This window comes from Lucilia sericata, unplaced genomic scaffold (genome assembly GCF_015586225.1).
Source record: "Lucilia sericata isolate MDLA Ls3-8-SP2 unplaced genomic scaffold, ASM1558622v1 Contig000563F_arrow, whole genome shotgun sequence".
NCBI classification, from domain to species: domain Eukaryota; kingdom Metazoa; phylum Arthropoda; class Insecta; order Diptera; family Calliphoridae; genus Lucilia; species Lucilia sericata.
In genome coordinates, this window is record NW_023994573.1 from 67,501 (window position 1) to 85,788 (window position 18,288).

The 18,288-nt window shown below is 31.5% G+C and overlaps 1 protein-coding gene across 1 annotated transcript in view; it reads left to right on the forward strand.

Annotated features, from left to right (window-relative positions):
* The window catches only part of LOC119606241 (Ig-like and fibronectin type-III domain-containing protein 2), a 124,121-nt gene that overhangs the window by 63,557 nt on the left and 42,276 nt on the right, over positions 1 to 18,288 (forward strand). Inside the window, 12 exon segments of the mRNA XM_037959666.1 lie at positions 4,411 to 4,504; positions 5,359 to 5,429; positions 5,431 to 5,475; positions 5,477 to 5,531; positions 5,595 to 5,729; positions 5,805 to 6,966; positions 7,036 to 7,085; positions 7,088 to 7,125; positions 7,127 to 7,249; positions 9,095 to 9,368; positions 9,833 to 10,033; positions 12,389 to 12,684. Coding sequence (XP_037815594.1) covers positions 4,432 to 4,504; positions 5,359 to 5,429; positions 5,431 to 5,475; positions 5,477 to 5,531; positions 5,595 to 5,729; positions 5,805 to 6,966; positions 7,036 to 7,085; positions 7,088 to 7,125; positions 7,127 to 7,249; positions 9,095 to 9,368; positions 9,833 to 10,033; positions 12,389 to 12,684 — 2,523 coding nt within the window. The 5' untranslated portion in view covers positions 4,411 to 4,431.

Genomic DNA, 18,288 nt, shown 5'->3' on the forward strand with positions numbered 1-18,288 from the left:
TAGTTAGTTCGGTAGTTAGTTTTTATTCGTTAGTTGTTAGTAGTTAGTAGTTCGTACGTTAGTTAGTTAGTTAGTTAGTGAGTTAGTTAGGTAGTTAGTTAGTTAGTTAGTTAGTTAGTTAGGAGTTAGTTAGTTAGTTAGTTAGTGGTAGTTAGTTAGTTAGTTAAGTTAGTTAGTAGTAGTAGTTAGTTCGTTAGTTAGTCGTAGTTAGTTAGTTAGTTAGTAGTTAGTTAGTTAGTAGTTCGTTGCGTTAGTTAGTTAGTTAGTTAGTAGTTAGTTAGTTAGTTAGTTAGTTAGTTAGTTAGTTAGTTAGTTAGTTAGTTAGTTAGTTAGTTAGTGTTAGTTAGTTAGTTGTTAGTTAGTTAGTTAGTTAGTTAGTTAGTTAGTTAGTTAGTTAGTTAGTTAGTTAGTTAGTTAGTTAGTATTTAGTTAGTTAGTTAGTTAGTTAGTTAGTTAGGTTAGCTTAGTTAGTTTATAGTTAGTTAGTTAGTTAGTTAGTTAGTTAGTTAGTTAGTTAGTTAGTTAGTTAGTTAGTTAGTTAGTTAGTTAGTAGTTAGTTAGTTAGTTAGTTAGTTAGTTAGTTAGGTTAGTTAGTTAGTTAGTTAGTAGTTAGTTGTTAGTTAGTTAGGTCAGTTAGTTAGTTAGTTAGTAGTTAGTTAGTTAGTAGTTAGTTAGTTAGTTAGTAGTTAGTTAGGTTAGTTAGTTAGTTAGTTAGTTATTAGTTAGTCGTAGTTAGTTAGTTAGTTAGTTAGTTAGTAGTAGTTAGTTAGTTAGTTAGTTAGTTAGTTGTCGTGAGTTGTAGTTTAGAAACTTTAACCACTATCCAGAGGCTAGTTACTCCTTAGTACTTTTTCTAATTCTTGATATTAATTTTCGATTTTAATAATATTTATTTCTTTAAATCTAAAATCCATTTGGAATTAAAATCAAGAGCTGGACTGACAATTCTCAATATATTGGCTTTGTTTTGATACTCTTTTTGTCTCAACACCATGGGGAATTTTATTTGTTTTGAATCTTTGTTATTCCTGTCTTCATTTGTTTGTATATTGGTGTCACAATAGAGATTTGGAAATTGTATTTTAAGTTTTCAGTTTATTTATTTTCATATTATTTATAAACTTTTTTTTGCTCATATTATTGTTGTGCAGCTCATGGCTAAAACAATAAACTGCAAAAAAAAAAAAAAAAGAAACGACTAAAATAGAAATAAATAAACATTTTATTCAACGAAAAGTCACCATCATAGAGAAAAACAATTTTTTCTCATTACTCATACTTAGGAAAACTGCCTCTAGTAGAAGTTTTAAAAGGATGTGTAGTAGCTGGTGAGGACGTGTTAGTATTTTATCTGTTAGTGATACTGTTTTACTCAAACACACACAATTGTTGCTGACATAAAATTAATTGCACTTAATCTGGTATTATTTGTATACAAATATAGACACTCAAAATACAAATACTCACACACAAACTTAAACATATAGACACAGAGATACAAACTTGTAGAGCTGTATATCCTTTTTGCCATCATCATCGTATTTTATAAATACTTATTTCAACATAGAGCCAAACCCAAAAGGACCAAGAGACATACAACGGACATTTCAACATTTTTCTGTCAGAATTTTTCATTTAAAATGTAGAAAAAGATCGTTTTATAAATTCATATACTGTTTATAGGATTGTTTCAGGCTGCTGCTGCTATATCTATCCGTCTGTCTGTATGTTTGTGTATGTGTGTCTGTCTTTGTGTTTAAGTGTTGAAAAGTATTTAATGGTTTTTTGATTTATGTATTTTATTGCTGCCTTTACTGCTGTTGCCCCATTTTGTTTGCAATTGTACACGTTTTATTCGATTTAAATGTTTATCGTAATTTTTTCATACTCTCAAAAGTATGCTACATAAAATGTATGTGAGATGTTGAAAATATCCATTTTATTCATATTAAATGACCAGGAGAAGACAGACATAAACGTAAATGGTAATTTATATACAAATACTATGTTACACAAACGTTATTATCCAATTGCTTTCCGTTTCTCGGTGTAAAAAATACTACTATTTTATACCGTTTTTTTTTTTTAATTATAAGAAACACTTTGTCATCTGTTGCCAAATATTTATAGACTATATAGACAGACAGTTGACAGTGTGTGTTAAAAATCTGAAAACTTTTTAACTATTAATAATTTTTTGAAAATTGTAGTATTTTTTTAATACTTTTAAAGAATTAATTGGAATTTAAGAAACTTTTAAATAAACGAAAAATTAAGATTTTTACAAATGGTAGTATTTTTACTACTATTTAATAAAATTAATTTTGCCTTAGTTTTCATTAAATTATACTTTAAATTTAAAAAATAACATAAAAATCCTGTTTTAAATAAGTAATATTTTTAGTACTTTTTTAAAATGTTGTTATTTTTTCTTAAAAAATATTTTTCATTACAACGCCAAAAATTTAAAGCAAATACTTGAATTTAAACGTTTTTAAACATTATTTTAAAAAGTAGTATTTTACTACAATTTTCAAAAATTTTATTTTTAATCAAAAATTATATAAAAAATTTTTAAAATAATTACTAAAAAGTCTAAAGTAACAGTAAATTATTTTTTATATTTAAAAAATAGCATTATTTTATAAAAATTATATAAAAAATTAGTATTTTACTACTATTTTTAATTTTACTATTTGTAAAAGTTATAAAAATGTCTTAACAGTTACATTAGCAATAATTTTGAAAAATTTTATTAAAATTTAAAAAGGTAGTATTTTACTACTTTTTTTAAAATGCCAACTTTAAACCCTTAATTGTGTCAGAAATTATGAACTATTAAATTAAAATCAGTTTACACAACTTTTGCCATAATTTAAAAAGTAGTATTTTAGTACTTTTTTAAAAAAGTACATTTTTAACACTCTATTGTGTAAGAAATTGTATAACTCTTATTTTAGTAGCAATTAGTGCAAATTTTGAGATGATTTAAAAAAGTAGAATTTTTACTACTATTTTTAAAAATCGAATTTCATCTCCAAATTGTGTCAGAAATACATAAATAATATTTTAAAATCAATTTGTTATACATTTTTCATAATTTAAAAAAGCAGTATTTTAGTACTTTTTTAAAAAAAGTACATTTTTATCTCTCAATTGTGTAAGAAATTGCATAACTCTTATTATAGCAGCAATTTATGCAAATTTTAACATTATACAAAAAAGTAATATTTTTTACTACTATTTTAAAAAGTCGAATTTTATCCCCAAATTGTGTCAGAAATACTTAATTAATATTATAAAGTAAATTTTTGCAACTTTTGTAGTAATTAAAAAAAGTAGTATTTTACTACTATTTTGAAAAGTTTGATTTTAACTCTCAATTATATAAGAAATTGTATAGCTGTTATTTTAACAGCAATTTATGCAAATTTTAACATAAATTAAAAAAGTAGTATTTTACTACTGTTTCAAAAAATACCAAAGTTTAGCAAAAATTTTACATTTCTCATTTGAAAATATGAAAAATAACTATTTTTTCAAGCATACAACAATACTTCATCAATACTTTACTCCAATAACATTTTTGTTGAAACCATAAATTTTATAACGTTGGGTTGTCCGCTGTAAATAAATACCAACATATGTATATATGAATGTAAATACATATGTATGTATGTTTTCATTGATATATACTCATACATATCAATAAGTAATATATCAATTTATACAGATTAATTTCTTTTAAAAACTCTTAATACATCCATCCGTTCGCTGGTTTAAGCAAATAAAATTGAAAAAAAGTGTGAATTGTATTAATGAAAATTTTAAAGCTTAAAATTGTTAAATAGCACCCTACACTATAATACAATTTAAAACTTCGTTCTAAAAAATCAATTGTAAAATTTATTTTTTAAAATATGAAAACTCTTCTCATACTTGTTTTAATTTTAAAAATTTCATAAATCCTAGCAAATGCCTTAATTAAAAACACATTCTATAGGGCATCCTTTTTAAAAATGACCCTACATTATGGTCTTACTCATTGCTATACACAAGTATTTACTTTAAATTAATTAATATATTAATGTACCAACACATGTTGCCTCATACTTAAACACAAAGATACACACACATAGACACAACTCCATTTTTATTCACCATCATAAATTATGTGTTAATCTTTTTAAATATGGCTTATAAGTATTTATGCCTATATGAATGTGTGAAAGTTTTAATATATACAAAACTACATACGTGTGAATATTGCTGCCTTTAGGGCCCCAACATTTATTAATTAATATGCATAATCCTGTAAAGGACATACGAGTCCTTTTTTTATCGCTGATAAGTTGTGACATTAAGAAATTATTAAAAATTAAATTTTTGTGTATTTCTCTTTAATTACAGGCGCTTGTGACGAATGTCATAATGTTAAAATTGCTGCTGGTATTAACAACATCAACATGTTTACTATCAACAGTTAATTCCGGTACACCCATTGGTAAGTACAACAGCTGAGCATGAGTTTAAAAGTAAATTTGTTGAAAAGATTTCATGTTCATGTACGAAAACAAAATGAATGAAATTTAACATTGGTAATTAATGAGCTGTTATATAACTATTAGGGGTAATCAAAATACAATGGCTGAGAATATTAAAAGAGAACTTTACTGGAGTTAAACTAGAATTGAACTAGAACTGAACTAGAAACTGAACTAGAACTGAACTAGAACTGAACTAGAACTGAACTAGAACTGAACTAGAACTGAACTAGAACTGAACTAGAACTGAACTAGACTGAACTGAACTGAACTAGAACTGAACTAGAACTGAACTAGAACTAGAACTGAACTAGAACTAGAACTGAACTAGAACTGAACAGAACTGAACTAGAACTGAACTAGAACTGAACTAGAACTGAACTAGAAACTGACTGAACTAGAACTGAACTAGAACTGAACTAGAACTGAAAGAACTGAACTAGAACTGAACTAGAACTGAACTAGAACTGAACTAGAAACTGAACTAGAAACTGAACTAGAACTGAACTAGAACTGAACTAGAACTGAACTAGAACTGAACTAGAACTGAACTAGAACTGAACTAGAACTGACTAGAACTGAACTAGAACTGAACTAGAACTGAACTAGAACTGAACTAGAACTGAACTAGAACTGAACTAGAACTGAACTAGAAACTGAACTAGAACTGAACTAGAACTGAACTAGAACTGAACTAGAACTGACTAGAACTACTAACTGAACTAGAACTGAACTAGAATTGGAATACCCCTTATGTTTATACCGCTCAAATATTTACTAAGTAAACCTAATTGCATTTTATATTTCTCCTTAGGAACTGGTGGTCCCTCTTTAATATACGAAGGCAAAGATGCCTTATTAACTTGTGTTGTGTCTGAGAATCGTAAGTAACAATACTGTGATATGGAAAAAATTAGATGAAATTCTTACCCGCTGGTAAGGTGAGAGTTACCAGTGATCTACGTATAAGTGTTTTGCATGATGAAAGTGAGTACAACCCCTTCTTCAGTCTTTAATACATTAAAACTAAATTTCCTTTTGTAAATAAAGGCCCCAAAGGTAGAATAGAAACTGGCGGAGAAGTGTGGGTATTGTTAATAAAGAAACTAAAGCCCTCAGATTCAGGCAGCTATATATGCGAATTGAATTCTGAGCCGGTACTACGTAGTATACATATATTAACTGGTAAGTTTTTAAATTTTTTTAAATCTAATATTTGACAAACTAATTTGTTTCCTTTATGTGTAAATGTGTGTTCAGTTAAGCCATTACCTTCAAAGCATAATAACAACAATAATAGTTCATATAGTGACAGCAGTAGTAATAGAGATTCAGCTGCCAGCGAATCAAGTGATGTATTTTTAGTGCCTCCCCCTCTGGATGCCAACGATAATCGTTCGTTTTGGCGCACTGGCTCAGTGGCACCGCAAATAACACACGATTTCACCGAATGCTGTGAACGTGCCAACGTCAGCCAAGGTTGTATGGGTTTCTGTAATGTTCACAACATTCTTGATGGGACGACAGGCATTGAGCCAGAGGCTTGTGAAAAAGATTTTCCTCAAATCGTACGATGCATGGCCGATGGCCGCAATCATGTGCCCTGTTGTGTAGAAAAACAAATACCTGACTTGTGTCAGGACATGTGTCGCGGTGAGTACACACCATTTACCGATATGCTGCGTACGCGAGTCTCCTGTGTCCATCATACGCTGAGTGGTCTGCAGTGTATATTACAGGGAGTGCAACAGATACCCAGCAGTCCATTAAATGTGGCAGCTGATGAGGTTAGCGAAACGCGTGTCATCATTAGTTGGTCGCCGCCTGAAAAGTTGGCCCACTTGGTCAAACATTACAATGTCAATTTAACAGCTTTGCATTCGTTCGACGAAGATGAGGGTGATGAGGGCGCCGATGATGATGATGGTGATGCTGGCACCATTAGAAAAGAAGATGAAAATGTTATTATACGCTTGGTATCAGGAAATGATACGTCAATAACCATTAATGACTTGAAACCATTAACAATGTATGCCATTCTAGTTACGGCAGTAAATGACTATGGCAGCAGTTTACCAAGTGAACGTTTGCGTATTTTTACACATACCAGTGCCTTGGCTACAGAGGAGAAATCGGGTCCCTCTAATAAAATGGATGTACCAGATCTTCCCGATATACGTTCGTGTTGTGAAACGAATGGTATGACTCATCGCATGTGTTTGGATAAAATGTGTGATCCTCAGAAGACAGATCTAGCGACACTGCCTGATTTTATGGTATGTGCGCCCTGGTCTAATATCACCTTTAATTGTTTGGCCAATAATATAGATCATACGCCCTGTTGTCGAGCCAGAGGTATACCCACCGTGTGTTATCCTTTGTGTTCGGGCAAAGTCTCGACGTTGGATTTTAATTTGTTTAAGTGAGTTTTTGACCAGAAGGTTTCCTTTATTTTATTTGTTTAACATTTGTGTTTTTTTGTTGTTTACAGATGCTTACGCTTTATGTCAGAATTTAGCAGTTGCTTGTTCCAGGGTTATGGTTTTTGGCGGATCCTCCTAGCAAGTTGCATACAGTGGCTAAAAACTGATTCATTTGTGATTTTAGATTGGAATAAACCTAAAAGACTGGCTGATACTATAAGCACGTTCCATGTCAAATTCCGCCGATTAGGAGGGGGTGATGATTATTTGACAGTGGAAAAGGTAAGTCAGAAATATTGGTCTAGAGATGAACAAGGACCAAATAAGAACTGAACTAGAACTGAACAAGAAATGAACTGGAACTGAACTAAAACTGAACTAAAACTGAACTAGAACTGAACTAGAACTGAACTAGAACTGAACTAGAACTGAACTAGAACTGAACTAGAACTGAACTAGAACTGAACTAGAACTGAACTAGAACTGAACTAGAACTGAACTAGAACTGAACTAGAACTGAACTAGAACTGAACTAACTGAACTAGAATTGAACTAGAACTGAACTAGAACTGAACTAGAACTGAACTAGAACTGAACTAGAACTGAACTAGAACTGAACTAGAACTGAACTAGAACTGAACTAGAACTGAACTAGAACTGAACTAGAACTGAACTAGAACTGAACTAGAAACTGAACTAGAACTGAACTAGAACTGAACTAGAACTGAACTAGAACTGAACTAGAACTGAACTAGAACTGAACTAGAACTGAACTAGAACTGAACTAGAACTGAACTAGAACTGAACTAGAACTGAACTAGAACTGAACTAGAACTGAACTAGACTGAACTAGAACTGAACTAGAACTGAACTAGAACTGAACTAGAATACTGAACTAGAACTTACTAGAACTGAACTAGAACTGAACCTAGAACTGAACTAGAACTAACTAGAACTGACTAGAACTGAACTAGAACTGAACTAGAACTGAACTAGAACTGAACTAGAACTGAACTAGAACTGAACTAGAACTGAACTAGAACTGAACTAGAACTGAACTAGAACTGAACTAGAACTGAACTAGAACTGACTGAACTGACTGAACTGAACTAGAACTGAACTGAACTGAACTAGAACTGAACTAGAACTGAACTAGAACTGAACTAGAACTGAACTAGAACTGAAGAGAACTGAACTAGAACTGAACTAGAACTGAACTAGAACTGAACTAGAACTGAACTAGAACTGAACTAGAACTGAACTAGAAACTGAAACTAGAACTGAACTAGAACTGAACTAGAACTGAACTAGAACTGAACTAGAAACTGAACTAGAACTGAACTAAACTGAACTAGAACTAGAACTAGAACTAACTAGAAACTGAACTAGAACTGAACTAGAACTGAACTAGAACTGAACCTAGAACTGAACTAGAACTGAACTAGAACTGAACTAGAACTGAACTAGAACTGAACTAGAACTGAACTAGAACTGAACTGAACTGAACTAGAACTGAACTAGGAACTAGAACTGAACTAGAAACTGAACGAGACTGAACTAGAACTGAACTAGAACTGAACTAGAACTAGAACTAGACTGAACTAGTACTGAACTAGAACTGAACTAGAACTGACTAGTACTGAACATAGAACTGAACTAGACTGAAGTAACATACTAACTGAACTATAACTGGAACTGAACTGCTAGAACTGAACTAAACTGAACTAGAACTGAACTGGAACTGAACTAGAACTGAACTATAGCTAAAAGTGTCATTTTATTTGATTTATGCAATTGTTCTTTAAATTTATTCATTTGTATCTTTCCTCTCCATTGCTCTTGCGTTTTTTGAAATCTTCAAACCATAATTCAAATTTTATCATGATGTTTTATTTCCTTATGTTGCCTGCCTTCCGGTTTCCTTTATTTATAACCCTAATTTTAACATACTTAATAATAAACTACTAACTACATTTTAACATTTATGTAACTTGTTGTTTTTTCTTTCTCTTTTTCCCCACAATGCTCCCCACTTTCTAACATTTTTGAAAATTTATAACTTCTGTGCCGGCTATGAACCTTGTTGCTGCCTGTATATGAAAATAAAAAACTAAAAATGAAAACTAGAAAAATCCACCACTTATATTGGAAGGCTTAGAGCCAGATGTCTACTATGAGTTTTATGTGGTTTCGATAAATGCATACGGTAAAAGTGAACCCTCACCACGTCTCATAATACGCACCCAGCCCTTGGAGGTGGAAGATGTGTACGAAGCGAAATATAACATGAGTACATGCTGCCAAGCATCCGGACTGTTGCCACAATGTGCACCATTGTGTACTTACAACATACGTTTATCGGACATTGAAAAACTAGGACCAGCGTGTCGGGCACAAATGTGTAAGTATATTTACAAGTAAAAGTACAAGTACTGTTGTACTAGAACTCCCTCTACTACGATTACCACTAGTTTTTTTTTTCAAATGTTTGTATACATATTTTTTTGCTACACTTGTACGCAATATTTTACTAAGGAGCAAAAAAAAATAATGAAAAAATAAAAGACATTAAATAAGATTTATATGCAACACGATATGCATGCGAATTAAGTTGCATATATGTGAGTAGAGTTTAAAAATGTTGCAAAAACTAAATAACCAACCAACCCACACATTCAATTTTGTAGCCAGTTGTAGAGAGTTGCTTGCTAACTTGCAACATTCTTGCTGTGTATCAATAAAAATAATTACATTTTTTTCTTTTACACTTGAATTTATTTATGGTTTTTCTCTTTTCCACATTTTAAATTTAGTATTAAATTTTTGTGATTTTTTCTTGTTTTTTTTTTCCTCTACTCCCTATAGCTGTAATTGCCCGATGTGCTGCCGGCGGCCGAGACCACACACCCTGTTGTGTTCGTAGAGGTGTTACTTCGGCCTGTATGTCTCTGTGTCGTGGTGTCCTGCCTGTACATCATACCACCTCATTATCTACTGGCACCACCTCTAACTCAACCACCGATTGTTTATCGTATGCCGGCAATATTTTACAATGTTTCGAAGAAGGTAAGTGCAGGAGTTTTAAGGAATTTAATTTAATTTGTTACTAATAATGGTCTAAGGGAGATGAAAAGGCAAAGAGTTGGCTAGAGTAGACATGTTGGACATGTGACATAAACAGATTGTAATAAATTTAAAAGAGAGAAATGAAATCTTAATTTAAAGATAGAAATATGGGACACAGTTTAAATTGATGTTCATTTAAGGAAAACAAAAGAGTTGTGGGAAAAATAATTTAATGGACGTTGAATTTAAAAATGCTTCAGGTTTTAAAATGGTATTTTAAAACATAAATGTTCTACTTCAGTTGCTTTCTAGTTCAGTTCTAGTTCAGTTCTAGTTCTGATCTAGTTCAGTTCTAGTTCAGTTCAGTTCTAGTTAAGTTCTAGTTAAGTTCTAGTTAAGTTCTAGTTAAGTTCTAGTTCAGTTCTAGTTCAGTTCTAGTTCAGTTCTAGTTCAGTTCTAGTTCAGTTCTAGTCAGTTCTAGTTCAGCTCTAGTTCAGTTCTAGTCAGTTCTAGTTCTAGTTCAGTTCTAGTTCAGTTCTAGTTCAGTTCTAGTTCAGTTCTAGTTCAGTTCAGTTCTAGTTCAGTTCTAGTTCAGTTCTAGTTCAGTTCTAGTTCAGTTCTAGTTCAGTTCTAGTTCAGTTCTAGTTCAGTTCTAGTTCAGTTCTAGTTCAGTTCTAGTTCAGTTCTAGTTCAGTTCTAGTTCAGTTCTAGTTCAGTTCTAGTTCAGTTCTAGTTCAGTTCTAGTTCAGTTCTAGTTCAGTTCTAGTTCAGTTCTAGTTCAGTTCTAGTTCAGTTCTAGTTCAGTTCTAGTTCAGTTCTAGTTCAGTTCTAGTTCAGTTCTAGTTCAGTTCTAGTTCAGTTCTAGTTCAGTTCTAGTTCAGTTCTAGTTCAGTTCTAGTTCAGTTCTAGTTCAGTTCTAGTTCAGTTCTAGTTCAGTTCTAGTTCAGTTCTAGTTCAGTTCTAGTTCAGTTCTAGTTCAGTTCTAGTTCAGTTCTAGTTCAGTTCTAGTTCAGTTTCTAGTTCAGTTCTAGTTCAGTCTAGGTTCAGTTCTAGTTCAGTTATAGTTCAGTTCTAGTCAGTTTCTAGTTCAGTTCTAGTTCAGTTCTAGTCAGTTCTAGTTCAGTTCTAGTTCATTCCAGCTTCAGTTCTAGTTCAGTTCTAGTCAGTTCTAGCTCAGTTCTAGCTCAGTTCTAGTTCAGTTCTAGTTCAGTTCTAGTTCAGTTCTAGTTATTCTATTCAGTTCTAAGTGCAAGTTCTAGTTCAGTTCTAGTTCAGTTTCCTAGTTTCAGTTCTAGTTCCGTTCAGTTCAGTTTCTAGTTCATTCTAGTTCAATTTCTAGTTCATGTTCTAGTTTCAGTTCTAGTTCAGTTCTAGTTCAGTTCTAGTCAGTTCTAGTTCAGTTCTAGTTCAGTTCTAGTTCAGTTCTAGTTCAGTTCTAGTTCAGTTCTAGTTCAGTTTCTAGTCAGTTCTAGTTCAGTTCAGTTTCTAGTTCAGTTCTAGTTCAGTTTCTAGTTCAGTTGTCTAGTTCAGTTTCTAGTCAGTTCTAGTTCAGTTTCTAGTTCAGTTCTAGTTCAGTTCTAGTTCAGTTCTAGTTCAGTTCTAGTTCAGTTCTAGTTCAGTTCTAGTTCAGTTCTAGTTCAGTTCTAGTTCAGTTCTAGTTCAGTTCTAGTTCAGTTCTAGTTCAGTTCTAGTTCAGTTCTAGTTCAGTTCTAGTTCAGTTCTAGTTCAGTTCTAGTTCAGTTCTAGTTCAGTTCAGTTCTAGTTCAGTTCTAGTCAGTTCTAGTTCAGTTCTAGTTCAGTTCTAGTTCAGTTCTAGTTCAATTCTAGTTCAGTTCTAGTTCAGTTCTAGTTCAGTTCTAGTTCAGTTCTAGTTCAGTTCTAGTTCAGTTCTAGTTCAGTTCTAGTTCAGTTCTAGTTCAGTTCTAGTTCAGTTCTAGTTCAGTTCTAGTTCAGTTCTAGTTCAGTTCTAGTTCAGTTCTAGTTCAGTTCTAGTTCAGTTCTAGTTCAGTTCTAGTTCAGTTCTAGTTCAGTTCTAGTTCAGTTCTAGTTCAGTTCTAGTTCAGTTCTAGTTCAGTTCTAGTTCAGTTCTAGTTCAGTTCTAGTTCAGTTCTAGTTCAGTTCTAGTTCAGTTCTAGTTCAGTTCTAGTCAGTTCTAGTTCAGTTCTAGTTCAGTTCTAGTCAGTTCTAGTTCAGTTCTAGTTCAGTTCTAGTTCAGTTCTAGTTCAGTTCTAGTTCAGTTCTAGTTCAGTTCTAGTTCAGTTCTAGTTCAGTTCTAGTTCAGTTCTAGTTCAGTTCTGTTTCAGTTCCGTTATGTATATGATCCAATAAACATTTTTCATTTCTACTTTATCACAGGTACTGGTAGCATACCCGGTCCTGCAGAAGATCTCCATGCCACCTTGGTTACAAACAATTCAATAAGTTTAGTTTGGTCACAACCAGATATCGAGGGCAGTAATAATTTAACCGAAACACCAATAACATCGACAACAACAACTGAAATGTCGACAGCAACAGTTGATAAAACAACAACAATATCATCATTATCAACTTCTGGACAAGCCGCAACAAATGCTGATATTGATTTTATTGTACAATATGGTAAAGTCAATAACATGACCATGTATGAGACTGTAGCCAAGTTGGAGAATGTAAGTACCCACAAAACAAAAATTTTACTTTTATACACATACACACATAGAAATACCAATATGTTGGTATGTATGTTGATGTAAGCATATTTGCTTATATTTACCATAAATACACACTTATATTCATATTGTACAAGCATTAAAGCATACTTATAGGCTGGTATGTGTATGTGTGTATAATTTCTGGAACAGCATACAATATTATTCTATGGTAAAATGTATTGTAAAACTTAAATTGTTTACTAAATATTTTATGCATTTTACAAACATAATAATGATAAGAGTCTCTACTCACATGTACACACTCAGCATATATATTGTTATAAAATTGTGTCTGTCTGTACGTTCGTCTGTCTGTCTAACCATCCATCCATCTGTCCATTCATTTGTCTGTCTGTCAATTTTGGTCTATTGGTTTTATTATGTCTGCATATATTTACTATATATGAGAGTGTAAGTCTGTGTTGAAGAACATTTGAGTTTAAACAATTGACCAGTCATTTAAGTGTCTAAAGTACTTTCTATAGCATTTTGTATTTAGAACGCGTATTATATTTATTTTTAACAGAGACGTGTTTAAATAAGGAAATTCATTAATAAAAATTAAAGAAATTTTTATCCAATGTAGTTTCTTATGTGAGAAATTAATTCCTTTATAAATTAAGTTTGTCTTTATTAATACTGCTTAGAAATACTAAAAGAGTAATAATTCTCGTTTTATAAAATTTTTCTGTACTTAACCAGAACTTAAATATTTGTTCGAATATTTCTTTAAAAAGTCCTTTTTTATCTTGCGCCCCTGTTTTTCTGACTTCTATTCCATGTTTGTCTTATAAAATTCATTCATAAAGTTTTGTTGTATTACTGCTGTTGTTGTTATTTTTTATTGCAGTGCTGTTTGTTTTTATTAGTGTTTTTGTTTACATTTTTTCTATCGTTTTTTTTTCATCTTTCATTAAATGACACAAAATATCCATTAACATTTTCAATTTTGAAAAAGCACAAACAATAATATTAGCATTTGTAGACAACTTTATCAGCAAGGCTAAAGGAAAAAAATTAGGGTGGATCCTGATAACAAATTCTTAGACTTCAGTTGTTGTAGATCAGTTCTAGTTCTGTTCTAGTTCTGGTCTAGTTCTGTTTATAATTCTGTTCTAGTTCTAGTTCTGTTCTAGTTCTGTCTAGTTCTGTTCTAGTTCTGTTCTAGTTCTGTTCTAAGTTCTGTTTCCTAGTTCTGTTCTAGTTCTGTTCTAGTTCTGTTCTAGTTCTGTTCTAGTTTCTGTTCTAGTTCTGTTCTGTTCTAGTTCTGGTCTAGTTCTAGTTCTAGTTCTGTTCTAGTTCTGGTTCTAGTTCTGTTCTAGTTCTGTTCTAGGTTCTGTTCTAGTTCTGTTCTAGTTCTGTTCTAGTTCTGTTCTAGTTATGTTCTACTGTTCTAGTTCTGTTCTAGTTCTGTTCTAGTTCTGTTCTAGTTCTGTTCTAGTTCTGTTCTAGTTCTGTTCTAGTTCTGTTCTAGTTCTGTTCTAGTTCTGTTCTAGTTCTGTTCTAGTTCTGTTCTAGTTCTGTTCTAGTTCTGTTCTAGTTCTGTTCTAGTTCTGTTCTAGTTCTGTTCTAGTTCTGGTTCTAGTTCTGTTCTAGTTCTGTTCTAGTTCTGTTCTAGTTCTGTTCTAGTTCTAGTTCTGTTCTAGTTCTGTTCTAGTTCTGTTCTAGTTCTGTTCTAGTTCTGTTCTAGTTCTGTTCTAGTTCTGTTCTAGTTCTGTTCTAGTTCTGTTCTAGTTCTGTTCTAGTTCTGTTCTAGTTCTGTTCTAGTTCTGTTCTAGTTCTGTTCTAGTTCTGTTCTAGTTCTGTTCTTAGTTCTGTTCTAGTCTGTTCTAGTTCTGTTCTAGTTCTGTTTCTAGTTCGTTCTAGTTCTGTTCTAGTTCTGTTCTAGTTCTGTTCTAGTTCTGTTCTAGTTCTGTTCTTGTTCTGTTCTAGTTCTGTTCTTGTTCTGTTCTAGTTCTGTTCTAGTTCTGTTCTAGTTCTGTTCTAGTTCTGTTCTAGTTCTGTTCTAGTTCTGTTCTAGTTCTTTCTAGTTCTGATGTAGTTCTGTTCTAGTTGTGTTCTAGTTCAGTTCTAGTTCTATTCTAGTTCTGGTCTAGTTCTGGTCTAGTTCTGTTCTAGTTCTGTTCTAGTTCTGTTCTAGTTCTGTTCTAGTTCTGTTCTAGTTCTGTTCTAGTTCTGTTCTGTTCTAGTTCTGTTCTAGTTCTGTTCACTTTAAGTTTGTTTCAAATTCAGTTTGCTGGTTTCTCTTATATTTGGCACTATGGTCATGGTCCATTATTTCTTTGTTTAATTTTTTCCATTTTCTTTTTTGTCTTTAAAGTTATATTACGCTGTATAATGTATATAAAACCCATATAGAAGTTTATATTTATGTGCATTTTAGGATCAGTTTCAGATATTTCTTTTTTCTTGAGCTCTGTGTTAAATATTCTGACTCAAGAAAATAAAAAAAAAGTTTGGTTGACTATAATGAAAAGTCGTAGTAACTGTTAGTGATAGTCATACAGTGTGTATTTATTTTTTGCTTAGATGATGATGATGTCTAGCATAGTTCAGTGAAATGTTTCTTTGGGGAAAAATATTTGCGCAAAAAGAGAAAAAAGTTGAAATTTATGTTCTTATCATTCATAAATTAAACTTTAAACAAATAGAGAAGTTGGTTTTTCTTAGTTTTTTTTTTCTTAAAGAAAAGTTTAAGAAAATAAATTTTTAATAAGAAATTTGGGAAAAAATAAAGATTTGTTAGTTTAACTTTAGTTATTTCGTTGAGTGTATAAATTACGCTGCTGCTGTGTAGCTGCTGGTTTGTTTTTTGATAATTGCCGCTATTAAAAAGTTTTTGCTTTAAACAAATTTTTTTAGTTATAATTTTTTTCAAACATTAAAGCTAAAGCAATTTTTTTGCATTAATGTTTTTCTTTTAAAAATTAATTATATTTTTTTTAAAACATATTTCTTTTAATAGTTTTAAGTTTGTTTAAATATTCATTTTTTTTAAATAAAATATAAACTTTTTTTCATACAAATTCCTGAGAAATTTGTTAATTTCTGGCTGCAATTCGACTATAAGTTTATTTCACTCAATTAAAATCCAAAAATTCCTGAAAATCTTAATCTAGTAGAAATTCAAGTGAATTTTATTATTGGTTTTGGTCGTTTTTATCTTCTTATTGACTGATACTTACTAACTGATGGTACTGTAAAACAAAATGTCAATCATCATTTTAATGTAGAATAACCTTGGCAACTGTTGCCTGTTACTGTCTTTTGGTCTGTATTTTCCGCAATATAAAGAAACAGTGTTTGGAAAAAAAAAAATTTTCCAACAATTGTTATATAGTAGTAACATAAACTAGGGTTTAAATGAGATGAAAAAAACTGGAAACATAAATTTAAAAGTGGGTACACGAAGGAGATGGATAGAGACCAAATATGAGATCAGCCATGTGACTATAGAAGTGACTAAATATGTGGCTAGCCATGAGAATAGATGAGCAACTAGACATGAAAGTTGACATTATAGAATATATATAACATTAAACATATGTATATCATGACATATTTAAAATTAAATTTCAAGACATGACTAGCTATGATACTAAACATGTGTCTAGACGTAACACTAAACTTATGTCATGACATAAGACATAAGATTAAATCTGTTTTCTTCATTTTCAAATATCATAAAATTTACTTCGTGTATTTACTATATCATTTGCATCTGCATTCCGTACAGACATTTATGACTGCACAATTTTAACCCCCAAAACAGTCGTTCATTTTTTTTTTCTGTCTGTTTAATATTTTTCTGAAAGCTGGTCGCAGTAACTTTGTAATATTTTAGTAATTGGCATAGAGAGCAAAAAAAAAGGCAACAAATGAACCACATCACATCATATTTACAAAGCAATTATCGTTCATAATTTAACCACAAAAAAAGTATTAAAGTGCACAAAAAAAACTACGTAATGAGAGTTTTGTAATTTTACGATAGTTTAATGTCAACATTTTGTTGCATGCAGCACTCACTTAGTAAAAATAAAAAACAAAAAACTATGAACAAGTTTGCAATACATCAATTTATGAAATCTAACTTACAACCGGTGTTGAGAGAAGATTAAGTATATTAAATGATGTATTATAGAAAAACTGTAAACAAAATAGGGACAAGTTTAAGTTAGAGATGGAGCAGGCAAAGGTGACTTTAGAAATGAACTATGAAAACAGGTTATGGCAGACATGAGACTAGACCTAGGGCTAAACATGAAACTTTACTTGTGTCCACACATAACACTAGACATGACATTAAACATAAGTGTAGATGTTAGACTAGACGTAAGTCCTGCTATCAAACAATATTTATGTCTAGAATGCAGACATTGACTGAATTTGAAAGTCTATACAATAGACTTTATATAAGGACAGATGTTAGACTAGACATGAGTTCTGACATAACATTTGCTATAAGAATAAAGATGAGTCTAAAGATAAAACTTGATATACGGATTGCTATTAGACTAGACATTAGTCCAGATATCAAACAATATACATATGTATGTCTAGACATGAGTGTAGACATTGACTGGAACATGAGACTATACATGAGTGTAGATATTAGAAAAGACATTAGTGCAGACATTACGATAGACGTGAGAATAAACATGAGACTAGACAAATAGGCAGACAATAATGTAGTCATTAGACTAGACTAGACTAGACATTAGACTGGACATTAGACTGAACTTTAAACTAGACATTAGAGTGGACATTAGACTAAAATTTAGACTGGAAATGAGTAATGAAATTGAGTAATGTATAGACTAAACAGTAGGCTAGACATAAAACTACACATGATACTAGACATGTGTCTACACTTGCTACTAGACATGAACATAGATAAGAGAATAGACATAAAACTTGACATGAGACCAAACATTAATGTAAATACATGAGTGTAGATATTAGAAAAGACCTTAATGCAGACATTACGTTAGACATGAGAATAAACATGAGACTAGACAAATAAGCAGTTTAAAGACCAGACTAGACATTAGACTGGACTTTAAACTAGACATTAGAGTGGACATTAGACTAAAATTTAGAATCTAATTGAGTAATGAAATTGAGTAATGTATGGACTAGACAGTAGGCTAGACATAAAACTACACATGAGACTAGACATGTGTCTACACTTGCTACTAAACATGACCATAGATAAGAGAATAGACATAAAACTTGACATGAGACCAAACATTAATATCTAGGCTAGACATTAGTCTGGACATGAAACTACACATTAGACTAGACATGGGTCTACACATGCTACTAGACATGAACATAGACAATAGTATAAACTTCATGTATAGACATCACACATGAGACCAAACATTAGAGTAGACATGAGAGTAAACATAAGAATATGACTAATACCTACAGTAGGGCAACTGTTAATAGTTGAAAAATTACAACAACAAAAACTTTACACTTTATTTGAGTATGTGTCAGTTGTTGTGGTTGTTGTTCGCCTTACGAATTATCAACAATATCATCATTAAACCAACA